The 16,959-nt window shown below is 42.3% G+C and overlaps 1 protein-coding gene across 1 annotated transcript in view; it reads left to right on the top strand.

Moving 5' to 3' along the window:
• XPO4 (exportin 4) overlaps positions 1-16,959 on the top strand; it is a 78,298-nt gene that overhangs the window by 13,652 nt on the left and 47,687 nt on the right. Inside the window, exons 2-4 of the mRNA XM_048942782.1 lie at positions 7,019-7,124; positions 11,989-12,130; positions 12,389-12,527. Coding sequence (XP_048798739.1) covers positions 7,019-7,124; positions 11,989-12,130; positions 12,389-12,527 — 387 coding nt within the window. The remainder of the gene's footprint in view (positions 1-7,018; positions 7,125-11,988; positions 12,131-12,388; positions 12,528-16,959) is intronic.

Consider the following 16,959-nt stretch of genomic DNA (forward strand, 5'->3'; position numbering starts at 1 on the left):
GGGCCTGGCGTTATCGTGTTGTCATCTTCTCTGGCCTGACTCTTAAAGTTCAAGCTTCAGCTTAGTCAACATCATAATGTAGCAGGAAGAGCTGATGGTCTCTTTGAGTTCCAAGAAATCCAGATCACTCCTTTCCTATCCCAAAAGAAGCGCGTATCACTTTACCCACTGAGGGCATCTTGAACTTTTTCTTTGATGGGGAATTCATGTCACCACTCCTTGGACTGCTATTTTGACTCCAGCTCATCACAATGACACCAGATCTTGTCACTGTTTACTATGCTAGCTAGGTTTTTCTGCAGTAACTTAGCTATTGTTCAGGGCTTTCACTTCTGTTTAGTGACAGATCTGAACTGGACAGATGAAGCTGCTGTCAGTACCTGTTGTCTAAACTGCTTCCTGGCCTGGTGCCCACAGCACAAATGTCTCATCCACTTGTGGAGTGGTTACTGAATGCTGCTGCCACGCATCTCTGTGCAGCCTGACCTGTTGGCTGGTGGAAGCCTCTCCACAGGTGGGCCGGGCATCCCTGCGTGGTTAGGTGTTGTTTCCTGGACCATGGGGTGAGCAGCTGGGAGAGGAGCACTGTCTGTCATCCAGCTGTCTGCCTGACTATTGTATTTGAGCTCTCTGTTAACTGTTTTAGTAATGCAGATGATGGTTATTGAATGTGTTGTGATGGTAGGAAAAAACTGTAAACTGTTGGGTTGGAGACTGAATCTGTGGATTGACTCCACAGCAGGCAGGATGATGTGGTGTTGGGATGTTGCTTGCCATGACTTTGGTAGAATTAAACATAAATGTCCTTATTCTGGAATCTCATTTTTCTGTAAAAATGCATATTCGCTTACATAGAAGAGTGAATTTCCTAAGGTGGTCTTGCTTGTTTCTTTTAAGAGACAAAAGGTTTTCTTTGGATCTGGTAGTAGAGGAGGGAGTGTTGAGCATCCTAGTAGAAGTGCACAGTAAGTTAAGACTTTTCATTACTTAGATCTGTATAATGATTGTTTACATGGATGGAACAATATGTTTAGCTTCCCTTAGCGCAACATGTGCACTACTCAAAAATATTGCTTGCTCTTGTATAATTCTGCTCATACTCACTGTCACATGGTATTTCCCTGCACATGCTTTGCAGGATTGCTCACGATCTCTCTGCTTTGCATATGGCTCTGTGTAGCTCAGCTCCATTGCTTGCAGGGAGGTGTTGGTGAGCCATCTGGGCTCCTTCACTCCGTGCCTTGCCTAGTGGTTGCTGTCAGCATGGTCCCAACCCAGTGGTGACCCTGCTGTCTGGGTGGCTCTTGCTTATACTTGTATATTGGTACAGATTCAGTTTCTTGTCTTTTTTAGGCTTCCAGACATCCCTCTGGCAGAGTTTAGACACCATTTGGAAGAACAGCTAATGTGTTTAATTGCTTTTTCTAAGATGATAATGGCCCGCAGGCTGCAGTTAGGGAACAGTTTTATCTTCCCTCTCGACTGCAGGGAAGGCAGATGCCCCTTTGTACCTAGGAAAGCTCACTTGGGGAGTTCAGGGTCAATTTCGTGAAGTCCCACTGAATAGCAAGTTTCTTATTTCTACCCTTGTCTAGGTTGTGATTTACTTTTCTTGCAGACATAAACATTGCCTTTGGCAAGACAGTTTCTTCTTGGCATCAGTAGTAGCAGGTACAAGTAATTTGATCTGTTTTAAATACAAGAGAAGTTGCTCAGGCATATTTGCTTTTTCTTAATGCTTCTAGTGTTGAGGCTGTGCTGCTCATAGGAGACATTTTTTGTAGGTGGAAATACTGTGGGTGTCAGCTTAAAACATTCCAGTGCACTTTTCCTGTCTTCTCTTAAAAAGCAGTGAAATCTGGAGGAGGACATGATTGTTCTTTATGCTGTGCGAATTTGCCCATTTCCCTCTGGGTAATTGCAGGAGGATGCTCAATTGGTTGTATTCTGTGCTGTCGTGCCATAGCAGAAATCTGTGAAAAAGTAGAATTTGTCTCTAGCAAATTTTTCCGTCTGCAAGGAATACATTTTGTTCATTTCGTTCTTAATTGCTTTTACATAATCATGGGTGATTTATTTTTGCTTTTTTTTTTTTTTTAAAAAAAATATATATGATGCAGAAATAAGTGCAAATTGGATAAGTAATACTTAAGGATCTCTTCAGTTGTTGATTTTTCAATAATATCACTGTCACTTGACTCTTAGAAGTGTTAATTGTAAGGTACTGTCACTGTCTAGAAGTGATTCATAAGTCTCTGATACTGAAGATCTTTGCGTATTGGAAATGACATTGTTTTCTTAAGTAGAAATGTGATGTTTTTCCTATCTGTATTGTTCAACATGAAATTGCCTGCCTAACTGGAGAGGGAAGGAGGTTTGCACCTTTTTCTTCTTTTCTTCAGCAAGTCCTCAGAAGTAAGGAGAAGGTCTGAAAAAGCTGACAAGACCTCAAACGTGAATGTGGTGTGACTTCTTCAGCCTACTATCGGCAAATATTCCCACTTCAGACTTACAAAGATTGCAGCTGGTTCTCATGTCTTCATTGCCTTCATTGCTTGGCATTTTCTGTCAGTGGTGAATCTTAGTTATATTTTTTGAAAGGTATATTATTGAGTTAGGAAATGCTTAGGAAATGCATGTACTAAGTGTGTGCTGTGAATACAAACACGTGGCTTTGGATTCCCTATCTGCACCTGACCACTTGTATTTAAAACATGCTTCATTTTTAACCCCTTATTTCTTCCAAGTGCACCTTCAGCCAGTGTTTCCTCGTTGTGCATATTTTTTTCAAAGGACTGTTGGTTTTTCTTGAAGTTACCACTCTCCTGTTTTCAATATGCAGTGAATTATTACTTGAAATTATTTGTAATATTTGCTTGCTTTAATTGGTTTCTGCCTAGGTAAGGTATTAACAAATGTGTAGCCCTTTTATCCCTTTCTGATTGCACTATCCTTTCTCATGGCACCAGTTAAAAATGACGACATTTAAATTGGTGTACCACCAGAATAAGAGGAGAAAAATGGAATTTAAGATAGAAATGAAAAATTTGTGTTCAATAAGAAATCCAAAATCTGGGATTGCCTTGGTGATTTGGGCTCTTACTGAAGGGAGTTTTTCACTGGGCTGCTTGCTGCTGATGGTGGAAAAAATGATGGAATCATTTGAATTGGAAGGGGCCTTTAAAAGTCATCCAGTCAGACTCCCTTGCACAGAACAAGAGCACCTACAGCTCAGTCAGGTTGCTCAGAGCCACGTCCAGACTGACCTTGAATGTCTTCAGGGACATCTACCACCTCTCTGAAAACCATTGAGAATCATTGCTATTATTTATGATCTCTAAGAAGAGTGAGAAGGTAAGGCAAAGCCCCCATCTTCTCTTCCTTCTTGTTGAGTCACAGAATCATGTAATCACCAAGGTTGGAAAAGACCCACAGGATCACCTAGTCCAACCGTACACTTATTACCAATAGCTCTCACTAAACCACGTCCCTCCACACAACGTTCCTTGAACACCTCCAGGGTTGGTGACTTCACCACCTCCCTGGGCAGCCCATTCCACTGCCTGACCACTCTTTCAGGGCACTGAGAAGTAGTATTTTCTTCTTTTGGAAAGAGTACTTTCAGAGAAATAGCATTCCCTAATGTCCAGCCTGAATCTCCCCTGGTGCAGCTTGAAGCCATTCCCTCTAGTCCTATCACCAGTTACATGAGAGAAGAGGCCGATCCCAGCTCACTGCAACCTCCCTTCAGGAAGTTGCAGAGTGCAATGAGGTCTCCCCTGAGCCTCCTCTTCTCCAGACTGAACAATCCCAGCTCCTTCAGCCGCTCCTCATAAGCCCTGTGCTCCAGACCCCTCACTGGTTTCTTTGCCCTTCTCTGGACACGCTCCAGGGCCTCAAAGTCTTTCTTGCAGTGAGGGACCCAAAACTGGACACAGTACTCAAGGTGCGGCCTCACCAGAGCTGAATACAGGGGGACAATCACTGCCCTGTTCCTGCTGGCAACACTGTTTCGGATGCAAGCCAGGATGCCATTGGCCTTCTTGGCCACCTGGGCACATTGCTGGCTCATGTTCAGCCGAGCATCAATCAATACCCTCAGGCCTTCCAGCCACTCTGCCCCAAGCATTGCCTGGGGTTGTTGTGGCCAAAGTGGAGGACCTGGCATTTGGCCTTGTTGAACCTCATTCCACTGGCTTCAGCCCAGCTATCCAGCCTGTCCAGATCTCACTACCCCTAGGCAGATCGGCGCTTCCAGCCAACTTGGTGTCATCTGCAAGCTTACTGAGGGTGCACTCAGTGCCCTTTTCATCAGGTCATCAATAAAGATATTGTAGAGGACAGGCCCCACTCCTTACTGGTATACAAATGGCATGCAAGATTTTTCACAACTGCCTGGAGAAAGTAGAGGATTTCTGTAAATGTGCACAATACTTAAAAATTCTGACACTGGGGGGAGGCAAGGGTGCTTTCAAGCACAGTGGGTAGGCTGGAGAAAGCTGCCAGCTCACTTAATGCTCTTATAAAGAGAAACTGAGTGTGCAGAATATGTATCACAGAATGGCCTGGGTTGGAAGGGATCTTAAGGATCATGAATCTCCAGCCCCCTGCCACATACAGGGCCACCAACCTCCCCATTTAATACTAGACCAGGCTGCCCAGGGCTGTATCCAATGTGGCCTTGAACACCTCCAGGGACACAACCTCTCTGGGCAGCCTGTTCCAGCACCTCACCACTCTCATATGTGCATACTGGATTTTCTTTGACAGCCCTAAATTAACTGGGCTTGAGCATATTCTTAGTGCAGATGCATACAGCAAAGAAAAAAAAAACACACTGGTGCATACAGCAAAGGCAGGAGGCTGTGAGCCGTAGGCTCCCTCTGGTGACTGCCGAGCACTCCTGTCTTCTGCATGGTTTTGAGAGTCTATATTCATAATGTAGAACTAAATTATTACTATTTTTAAAATTTGTATAGGAATACAATACTTGTGCCTTCTCAAAGTGCTAGAGGTCTTCTGTAATTGGATTTCAGAGAACAAGAAGAGTTGAAATAATGTGAAATGGAGTTATTTTTTAGTTATTGTGGGTATAAAGAAGTGTTTCCCGTGGAACAGCTTTGATACCTGTGGGTGGGTGCTGCTGCTGACCTCAAAGAGGATGTGGGCAGGTGCCACGTTCGCATCTCCAGAGGTGGTGAGGCTGAGGTGTCTTGTGAAGGATGGAATTAGTTAAATCAGGTTTAATTAATTAATTACAGGTGCTTTATTAACTGAAAAACGTTTCTCTGAAGTTAAATACCGCCGTCTTTATGCCCGGGTCTTCGTGCTCTTGTTTCAAGAGCAGCTGTACAAGTCAGCAGGGCAGCTCACATATAGTGCTGGGATGGCCAGGGACAACATTCACATGGGCAGTTCAGAAGCCCAGCTGAGGTACAGCAACATACTGTATCACCTTGACCAGGCTTTATGCAAGACCTTCGTCTTCACATGTGTGCATGCTCCTTTCTTGAAGGCTGCAGCTCACACTGCCTTGTGGTGTTGCTTCCCCATGTGAGCATTTTTTGCTGTGCACTTGTCAGATAAATCCCAAATAGCAGGTGCTGGGGAATATTAATGGCAAAAGGGAATCATAGGATCATAGAATGGGTTGAAAAGGACCACAATGATCATCTAATTTCAACCTCCTGTTATGTGCACGGTCACCAACCACCAGACCAGGCTGCCCAGAGCCACACCCAGCTTGGCCTTGAATGCCTCCAGGGATGGGGCATCCACAGCCTCCTTGGGCAACCTGTTCCACTGCATCACCACCCTCTGAGTGAAAAGCTTCCTCCTAATATCTAAGCTAAACCTTCCTGTCTCAGCTTAAGACCATTCCCCCTTGTCCTATCACTGTCCACCCTTGTAAACAGCTGTTCCCCCTCCTGTTTATATGCTCCCAGAAAGTACTGGAAGACCACGATGAGGTCTCCCCAGAGCCTTCTCTTGTCCCAGCTAAACAAGCCCAGCTCCCTCAGCCTTTCCTCACAGGAGAGGTGCTCCAGCCCTCTGATCATCTTAGGGGCCTCCTCTGGACCCGTTCCAAGAGCTTTGTGTCTTTCTTGTGCTGGGGCCCTAGGCCTGGATGCAGTACTGCAGACGGGGCCTCACAAGAGCTGAGTAGAGAGGGACAATCACTCCACCTCTGTGCTGGCCACTCCTCTTTTAATGCAGCCCGAGGAAGAACAGCCTGGGTTTGTGAATGGCTGGTGTTCTCTGTGGGTTGCTCTGCCTTTGGGCTGTTGCAGCCCTCCATGCAATAAGCTGTCTGTGTGAGCTGTGCTCCCCACACCATGGCCCACCTTGTGATGATCCAGGTGGCTGTTCGGTTTCATGCTCTATTTGGAGGTGACTCAGTTTGGGAAACAAAATGGAGCTGGCTTCCATGTGGTGAGAGGCAGGAGGCACTGAGCAGCCAAGTGCCCCATATGTCATGCGGAGCGGTGGTGCCACCATCCCAAACATGTACCCCTCTCTGCAATCTGGGCCTCATGGCATCTTTAGAGTGTCAACTTTAACGTTAAACACTAGAGGGTGGTATGTTACTGCTAATACGCTATTTTATAACAGCCATAGGCAAGAATTATTTATCCTCTGAATTTACGGTATGAGCATATCTTTTAAAACAAATGTAGACCTAGAGCAAAAATAGTATTTTGTGACTGTGAACTTGTTTGGCAACCTTAGTGGTGCACAGTGCTGTTTTGGTTTGGGGGCAAAATAAGGGGTGGCTTTCTTTCAGAAGCATCATTAGGAAGACAATAATTAGAATTACTCACTCTCTGCCTGATGTCTTGATAGCCACACTTACATGCACGCAATGTGAATACAGTGGAACAGAAGAAGCAGTTTTACCAAGGTTTTGATACTTAACAAGGCAGATACTTTAAAGTTTGTGCTATTGCTCGTGCATCTACAGTTTGGTTGTAGTGTAACTGGTTTTTAGTATGAATAAAGTTGTTTCTTTCTCTTTCAGGCACCACCTTCCATGGTCAATAATGAACAACGCCAACATGCCGAGCACATATTCTTATCATTTAGAAAATCAAAATCACCATTTGCTGTTTGCAAACACATCTTGGGTAAGTTTTAATAAATTGAGCAGTTTTTGTAACTAGAACTATGTTCTGCAGCTGGGAATACAGACATCAGGTTTGATTTTGATGAAGGATATTTCTTGTTTGCATGGGTTCTTTTTTGTTTTTGTTTTCCCAAATTTCACACTTCATCTACTTGTTTCAGTACAGTAGTCATAGCATTTCAGGGCGAGCACGTGAACAGAGACCTGTTTCAGGTTCAGCTTGTCAATGTCTGTACCCAAATAAGGCAGAAGAATAGGAGGCGGCAGTTAGAAGTTGCAAGGAGGCAAGGCTGCTTCTTTTCATATTAGGTTTGGTGCAAAATCTGCTTGAAACTACAGCTTAAATGCCTGCAGAACTGCCAGGACTGCTTTAAATAGAGTTGTGATGGGGAGGATGAAGCCCCTTGCTGCCATTGGTTTTGTTTCTGGTGCCCTTGTGGTTGGTGAGGTGCAGCTTCATTCGGCGAAGTTCCTGAACTGATAAGTTTAACAGATTAAACTTGTCTCTATTATATCTTGTATTGTAATGCTAGCTAATGCGTGGAATTTGCAGAACTGCCTGTACTGTGGTTGCTTGATGCTTCCCACTGTATCAACCAGTGACACAGTTTGTGTCCTTCTGCCAGATTTTGTACTGGTGCTGTACATAACAATAAACTATTTTGGATTGCACATGTCAGTTGCTGTTAACAGCACAACTATTTAAAAAAAAATGGTTAAAGAAAAGTTTCTGTCTGCCTGATAGAGGCAATAGAGTACTGGTAAAAAAATTTTGTGGGATTATATGCACAGAGACTGGAAAGAAGTATGTAGGTGTCACTCTTTTAATAAAAAAAAAATCATAGGTTTCTATGGAAATGGTGCAAATTTGGTTATGTTTCAAGTATTTAAAAATAAATCTATTCTTACAGGCCCTATAGAGAATTATTATTTAGTTTGGCAGCTAAATAGTTCAAAAAATCCGGGTGCAGTGAGCATGTATTCCTGCTTAGCGCTGCAGCACTGGTCAGATTTATGGTGCTGGGGGGAGTGGAGGGAAGTTTCAGGGAAAGCTGGATCTGAGACCTGGTGATGAAAGCTGGTATGTGTGGAAATGCACACACAAAAAAATTAAAAAATTAAAAATTAAAAAAAAAAATTAAAAAATTAAAAATTAAAAAACCATGCCTAAAAATCAGAAAGCAACTTCCCATTTCAAAGAATTTGCTGTCATAAACAGAGAAATGTTGAAGTCTGAAAAGATTATTTTTCTACTTCATTCTGTGATGTTCTTAACAGTTGCTTTCAATTTTACTGCATTAGAGAAGTATGATTCATGAATACTGTAGTGTTGCTAATGCAGTCCATCTACTCTGCTGTCAAATTATTCTGTAATATATAGAGCAGGGTGTGGTTCCTTTCCTATGCCCTCCTCCAAAGCAAACATTTTTCTACAAATACGTTTCTTAAGGTTTTTGTGCATTACAGTAGGACTTTGTCTGGTCCTGAAGGCTGTAACCACACTTGTGCCTTGAGTCAGAAGAGTTTGGGTTTTTTTCTTCCTTACATTGATTTTAAATAATTTTACATAGGCAGCGGAACATGTGTAAATAACTTTGTTTGAAGAACGTTTCAGTGGCTATTAAGAGATGTACTTGTAACTAATCAGAAGTAACGGAAATTTATGGAATACATGTACCAATATTATGTGTGCTAAGGGATATATTGCTGCATCTTGTCCTCAGAGAAGTACCATGTAGCATTAATAATGAAAAATGTCTGCAGTGATAGTTATTTTTCTTAGTTGTTCTTCTGAAATATAAATGATTGAAAGGAATGTGCTCTTGTTATGAACACCTTTTGGATGCCCAGAAACATTACATCTTTAAACTGATCATGTGCTATCACCATTGAGAAAGCAGTGGTTTTAGGTGGGGCAGGTTTTTCCTTTCAGTTTTCTCCAGTGGGCAGCTGAGTTACTGAGACCCAGAACTGAAGAACTTTCCCCCAGATTTTTTGCTTTTTGAGTAAGTGTTCATACAGTGCAGACAGAAAGAATTGCTGATTGAAGGGGACTGAGCAGGTAAGGATGAGTAGGAACCAGAGGTGCTGGCTTTAAAAAAGGAACAGGAAGGAGTGGTCAAGGCAGGAATTGGAATGGAGGTGGAGAGTGATAAGGATGTTGATGGCATTCATGGAAAGAAGCGTGTATGAGCCCTGCAGGGAAAGCGACAGAGATGGATAGCGTAAGGGAAAGGAGAACAGCCACTGCCGTACAGTTTATTTAGAAACCTGTAGTTGAACCCAGGAAGCAGGAGGCTCTACGTTCTTCTGGTGTAAGCTTATAGCTGTTAAATGTATTGGCAAAGCACGTCCTGTCTTTCTTTAGTAACTTCATGTAGAGAATAACAGTGCACTGACTGGTTATAAGTTTACACGGTGCTGGAGGTCTGTGCTGTTAATGATTGCAGTTGTGCATCTGTGGTACTTGACGCAAAGGAGAAATTCCATCTTCTTCTGTTGTTTTTTTTCTTTTACAAGAGTTTTCTTCTTGTATGTGCTTTGGGCAGTTTGAGAAACTAAAGATGCAGAAGTTAACAACAACAAAAAAAGCCAAAATTAAAATTCCTGTGCAGGTTTATATTTATTGTTAGACATGCACATTAATCTTTCAATTAAGTGGTTTTGTTGTTTTCCAAATTAAGCTTAGTAGATTTTAAAGGAGGTTTATTTTGATTTTAGCATGTTTAAATCATGGAGGGTTTGGGTTTGGAGCCTGATTAAATTACTTAGCATCCAATTGCTGGAATGCTTTTATCTGGGATATAGAACTTGCATATAAAGGAATGTGTATTGTTTGCTTGTGTGTATATAATCAGTGTAAGAAAGTTTTTAAAGCCTGTCATCCCATGACTGAGGCTTTCTTCAGCAAATCCAGTTTTTTCTAGTCCTGGCATGTTGCCCGCTGTAGCTCCAACTCCATGTTTAGTTCTGGAATTTTAATTTGTTTTTTATTTTATGTTTTTGCCGCCCCGTAACTACGCTTTTTCTGAATGCTCTTTGTATGTTTTCTGTAGACTCAGAATGTTTTGAACTGGCTACTGAGATCATAGGGTCATAGAATGGCTTGGGTTGGAAGGGACTTCAAGGATCATCAAGTTCCAACCCCCTTGCCGCAGGCAGGTTGCCAACCACTAGGTCAAGTACTAGATCAGATTGCTTAGGGCCCCACAACCTGACCTTAAACACCTCCAGGGATGGGGCATCCTCAACCTTTCCAGGCAGCCTTTCCATGGTAAACTTTCTCAATATCTACTCTAAATTTCCCTTCCTTTTAAAACCATTTTCCCTTTTCCTATCACTATCTACTCATGTAAAAAGTTTATTTTTCTCATGTTTATAATCTTTCTGTAAATTTTGGAAGTCTGCAATGAAATGCCCCCACAGCCTTTTCTTCTCCAGGCTGAACAAGCCCAACTCCTTCAGCCTGTCTTCATAGAAGAGGTGCTCTAGCGCTCTGATCATCTTTGTGGTCCTTCTCTGGACCCTTCCCAAAAGCTCCACATCTTTCCTCTGTTGGGGGACCCAGACCTGAACACAGTACTGCAGCTGGGGCCTCACTAAGGGAGGGGACCCTTTGCTGGCCACCCCTCTTCTGTTGGAACCCAGGATACAACTGGCCTTTGAGGCTGCAAGTGCACACTGCTGGCTCATGGCTAGGTTTTTCATCAACCAGGACCCCCAAGTCCTTCTCAGCAGAGCTACTCTAAAGGAGTTGTTCTCCCAGTCTGTATACATACCTGGGATTGCCTCAACCCAAGTGCAAAATCTTGCACTTTGCTTTGTTGAACCTCATTAGGTTCACATGGGCCCACCTTTTGAGTTTATCAAGGTCCCTCTACATAGTTATTTCTAAATTACCAATAGAGTGATGAGGCTGGCACAGGCTGCCCAGAGAGGTTGTGGATGTGCTGTTGCTGGAGGTATTCAAGGCCAGGTTTGATGGGGCCCAGGCAGCCTGGTCTAGTATTAGATTAGAAGGTTGGCACTGCATGTGACAGGGGGGTTGGAGCTTCATGATCCTTGAGGTCCCTTCTGACCCAAGCCATTCTATGATTCTATGAAATTAAAATTGTCAAAAGTGAAGGATCAAAAAAATTGTAGTTGCTTTCTATCATCATATAAATCACATTCAAATGCTGGGGTTTCTCTTTGTAGCCTCCTAAACAGTCATTTTTTTTGGTAACATCATCCTCTAGTTCCTTTAGCCCACCTATATGCAAAGCAGTCAGATATTCAGATAGTAAGGGTTAATGATTTCTACACTTCAGTAAGGAAGTTACATTTTGACTACCTGAAAATAATTGTGGAAGTTTGAATGTAGAAAATCTTAAAAACACCAGTCTGTGAAAGTTTTGCTTCTGTAATAAAACACAAACGCTCCCTTAGAGCTTAAGTGAGTTTGCTTCTTGTTGCCATTCATAAGATACATGTAATTTATGCACTGTTGGTTCCAAAGGCAAGTTCTTTGATAATAGAGGAGTCTTCATTTTGGCATGCCTGTCAATTTAATCATATCTTAATATCCTGTGACTAAATCTGTCACATGTATTTTTTCTACAGTTATATTAGCACTCCCATTCTTGATCATTAGCTCAGTCTCCTGGTGTAGCCTGCTTTTGTTCCCCTGAGTTTCTGATAGCACCGGGCAATTTGATAACTGAGTTATTTATTTTTGCCTCTTTTGAGGTGTAAATCTTCATTTTCATCGTAACAAAATTTCATTTAATAATTATGTAATATTAAGAGTCCATTGTTTTTGTTAGAAATAGATGCAAGGTAAATAGATACTCCTGACACTCAATTACTTTTGTTTTTCCCCACAGAAACTAGTAAAGTGGACTATGTTCTTTTTCAAGCTGCTACAGCGATAATGGAAGCAGTTGTAAGGGAATGGATTCTATTGGAAAAAACTAGCATCGAATCACTGCGCACATTCCTTCTAACCTATGTCTTACAAAGGCCGAAGTAAGTACAGGAAAGTGCTGCCAAATGTATAGGATTCAGCCTGCAGTCTTGGTTTTCATTTTGTTTGTAAGGGTATTGGCAGAAGACCATTACAGTAGTAACTTTTCTTTCAGTTTCTTATTGCTCGGTTGAATTCCATAGAGTTGTTAGTTTGCCTTTATGCATTCACACAAAAGGTTTGAAAAAGTGCATCTAAAATATAATTGATCATTGATTTCCAAAGTTATTTGCAAATATTGTTAACAATGTTGTTTACAGCCTTCAAAAGTATGTTCGGGAGCAGATTCTGCTGGCAGTAGCGGTCATAGTGAAACGGGGATCATTAGACAAATCAATCGACTGCAAAAGCATCTTTCATGAAGTCAGCCAGTTGATCAGCAGTGGTAATCCCACTGTGGTAAGTGTTTCTATCCTTTCTTTCAAAATTTAAGCAATCTGTAACAGCAGCATATGTTGTCCTTTAAAGACGATAAAAATCTACTTTTCTTATCTAAAAGTGAAATTTAGTGATTAACTGTCTGAGCAATCATTTACTAAGTCTGAAATTTCTGAATAAAAATGTCTTGGAACTAGTGGTAGTATGTGTAATTCTTTGCTAGGCAGTTATATTGCATATTGGAGGGAACAGCTTTCTCTGACTACATGCTTTACTTTGTTTTTTTTGTTGTTTGTTTGTTTGATTTGTTGTTGTTCCTGTGAGTTTCTTTCACAAAACAGCATGATCTAAAATGGATTTTGCATTTGCTGGCAGGCTCGCTGCGCTCCCTGTCCTTCTTCCATCTGTGCAGCACTGCACCCTCCTGTGCTCAGCTGTCGCAATGGGCTGTGAGTGAGAGGCATGGGCCTCTGTGCTCCCTGGGTAGGTGGAGAGAAAGGGGTGCGAGGAGGGAAAACAGGGAGTGGAAATAGAAAACTTACTCTAGATTTAATATCATACTGCTGGGGTAAGTGTTACCTTCCAGAGGGAGCTCAAAGTGGAAACAAGGTGTCCAATATCTATCTCTGCATTTAGTGAAATGCCATTTGCTATGCCAGGAGATAAGTTTAGAATAGGTCATAATAGAGGCATGAAGCTAGAGATTAAAGAGAGGTGATTTTCTTCCTACCAAACGCAAATCAAAGATTACGTAGATCCGTGCTGAAATTTTTAACTGAAGTTTTTCTCAGATGAGCCAAACCTTGAGGGACTGACTGGTGTGTTTGGAACAGCAGTTGTGCTGGATGTGAGCAACAAATGTTTAACGCAAAAAATTTGATCAAAGTGTGCAAGAAGTAAAGCAGCTCATGTCATGGTCCTAAAAATAGCATGTCACCTCTGTGCACAAGTGGGATCTCCCCAGGACGTGGAAATTTTGGTTATTTTCCTAAACCTTTTTTTACAGCTACCTTAGCAAGAACATTTCAGCTTTTTGGGTTTGTGCAATTTGGATAGAAATGGGTATTTGTTTAGAAGAACAGTGCTTAGTTCGTGCTTTTTTCCAGGGAATGTAATTTTATTTCTAAAATGGAGTTACAACTGAGGTTTTCAGAAACTTTTTGCTTGCCAGTGTGTGTGCTTACGTAGATTTTACTATCCTTCCAAAATACACAAGTAGGGAGCAGATAGCACCCTGCGTATTCACAGAGAAGCTAACTCTGAGTTAACTCTTGCCCAGCCCTACTTGTGCACTTGTGTTCTGTGCTTGCACTGATTTGCAGGCAGGCTGCACTGAGCACAGCATGCAGCTCACCACGGCTACCAGCTGTAAATACATTGCCCAATGCATTGCAGTGGTTGTGCTTGGGGAAAGGGGCAGCTCTTCGCTCTCCTCCAAGTGCCACTAGCTGCTTGAGACCACACTTCCCTTTATCCACCCCTTTCACAAACAACATTTGCTCCATAGTTATTGTGAAGTATTTGTGCTCAAGTTTTAGGAAGAGTATTAAAATTATCTTGGTTAGAAAGTGTCATCTCTTCCCATATGCTAATACAACTGTAGGCCTGTTACACCTTTGTGACTCCCAGGTCTGTGTCCATCCTCCTCACCCCTTTCTGTGTCCTTCCCAGACTTCTGCTCTTTCTTCTCTGATCTTTTGCCTGCTTTGTGTCTTCTCCACCCCCTGCCTGAGGCTCACAAATAATGTGAGCTCAGCAGTAAGTCACATAGTGGTTAAAAATGCTTAAAGCTTTCAAATATGGCTCTTAGCCATTGATAGTGGCTTTCTACAGGTGCTGAGATTGAGTCAGGCTTATGGGTAAGGGAGAAGAGTGGATGGGAAGCTATTGAAAAGGAGAATGTGTTTTTTCACCACAGTAGAGAAAATACTTTTTGGCCTGTTAAGAAAAGGAATGTAGTCAACCTGGGTCTGTATGTGAAGATGTAGTTATTTAATTTACAGAGTAGTCTGAAATTTAGAGTATTTTTTAGAAATACAGAGTACTCTCTTTTGTGTTTCCTGCTTGTTTTCTCATCTGCTGGCTCTGAAGCTACCTGGCCCTTTATCTCATAAGTGTGAAGTACTTCATCTTTTCCATTCCCTGAAATGCAGTGCCCAGCTCCTGACAGACACCTGTGCCAGTTCTATTTGTGTTAGGTACTTCTGTTCCATGACATTTTCATGACTTGTCAGTAGCGTGTTGACAGGGTCAGGTCCTGAATGTGGGTGTGAAGAGGAAAACTGCATATTTTACTGCCTTCTGCATTCGTGTCCTTTTGTAGGGTTTGATATGCTTGATATCTTCTCTAGCATTGGTTAAAAATATTTTTTAGGAATGGATGCATTTTGAAGATGGAACTTGATGGTATGTTGAATAATGTGCCAAACTGACATGAGAAAGACTAATGAATGAACTGCTGAGAATGAAAAATGAAAGGGAGATAAGAGGAAGAAAATAAACTGGAGAAGGAAAAAGCTGGCTTTAGAACTGAGTAATGTTCTAATAGTGGAACACTGTGTACTTGGTAGGAAAATAACAGGGCATTAAGGAAAGGTAATGCTGCAAGCATGGGAAGAGCTTGTGGTTAGAGCTGGGGTTTGAACATGGTTCCTGCTGTTCCACAGTGTAGACCTTTATGGATCCTATGAAAGTGACCTCTCGTTTGAGAAGGGAACACAGAGAACAGAGGATCTGGCTACCTGCTAATTTATGAATAACTTCAGGTAGTAAACCTCTGGAAGGATAAAGATTAGCATGGCGTTTTCTGGTTTTGTTTTCCCTTCCTCTTGAGCTTCAATAAAAGCTGCCTTGATCAGAAGAGACAGGCTGTAAGCTTGTTCCAAATCGAATTCCAGCATCTCTTTTCAAAGTCTTCATCTCTGGGGGACAGAGCTTCTGGCAGTAGATGCAAAATCATGGGCCAGTCTTAAAATATGAATTGCATGTTTCCTGTCACTGATTTTGAAGAACTGTGTGAGCCAAGTTCTTTTCAACTGTAAATACCTTCAATTTCTTGGACTCTTCTGTTTCTGTTAGAATATAGTGCTTTCGCATAGCTGAAGGGCTGAGTTTGTCTTCGTTCTCGCCAAAAGAACAGGAATTGTTCTGGAATGTGTCCAGAGAATGGCAACAAAACTGGTGAGGGGTCTGGAGCACAAGTCTTTAAGAGAAGTGGCTGAGGGAGCTGGGATTTTTTAGTCTGGAAAAGAGGAGGCTCAAGGGAGACCTCATTGCACTGTACAACTTCCTGAAGGGAGGTTGTGATGAGGAAGGGTTTGGCCTCTTATCCCCAGCAACAAACTGAGGAAATGGCCACAAGTTGCACCAGAGGAGGTTTAGATTAGAAATAAGGAAGAACTTTTTCTCTCAGAGAATGGTCAGGCACTGGAATGGCTGCCCAGGGAGGTGGTGGAGTCGCCGTCCCTGGCAGTGTTCAAGGGGTGGCTGGATGAGGAGGTACAAGATATGGTTTAGTGCTTGTGGTAGCAATGGTGATAGGATTAGGGTTGGAATAGATGAACTTGTAGGTCCTTTCCAACCTTGTGATTCTGTGATTCTATGAATCCTGGCAGCTAGGTGGCTGATTCCCAGGAGGAAGAGGCGGTCTGCACACAAACACAGTCAGATGGACTTTGTCTGAATTCTTCCAGAATATGGGTAGATGGACACAGAATGGGTCCAACTACTGCAGACCTGATAGAGAATAAGGAAAGCATTTGAAGCTGTGTTTTTGGGCTCACTGATATGTACAGTAGGATATATCCTAATTGTATAGCTCCATACCCAAAGCCTATTTTTTTTTTTACAATGTGCAAGGCTTGTCAAGACTTGTTTGAAGAACACCAGGGATCCTGTCAACTGCTTCTCTGTTAAAATCTACAAATTTGTTTGTCTGCTTCCTGATGTTCACACTCAAGCTAGAGAAGATATTCAGATGCTTCATGTTACCTAGAACTGCATGGGAATGTGATGTGGATCTCATCTGAGCAATGGAGGGAAATACAAATAAATAGAATTCTTGATATTCATCTTCAATGAAATTTAAGGCTTTCACTTTAAGGCTGAACTGTTACTTTGCCTAGAGAAAATAAGGCTCCGGGGAGATATTACTATGGCCCTGTAGTATTTGAAGGGGACCTATGGGAAAGATGGGGATGGATTCTTCAGGTAGTATGGCGATAGGACAAGGCATAAGTTGTAAAGGTAGGTAAGGTTGTAAGGGTAGACTTAAATATAAGGAAGAAACTCTTCACTGTGAGGGCAGTGAGGCACAGGCTGCCTAGAGAAGCTGTGGATGCCCCATCCCCAGAGGTATTCAAGACCAGGTTGGATGGGGGCTCTGTGCATCCTGATTTGGTGAGTGCCAGCTCTTGCCCACTGCAGGGGGTTGGATGTGCATTAAGATCTCCTC

This window comes from Lagopus muta, chromosome 1, assembly GCF_023343835.1.
Source record: "Lagopus muta isolate bLagMut1 chromosome 1, bLagMut1 primary, whole genome shotgun sequence".
In the NCBI taxonomy this organism is placed as follows: domain Eukaryota; kingdom Metazoa; phylum Chordata; class Aves; order Galliformes; family Phasianidae; genus Lagopus; species Lagopus muta.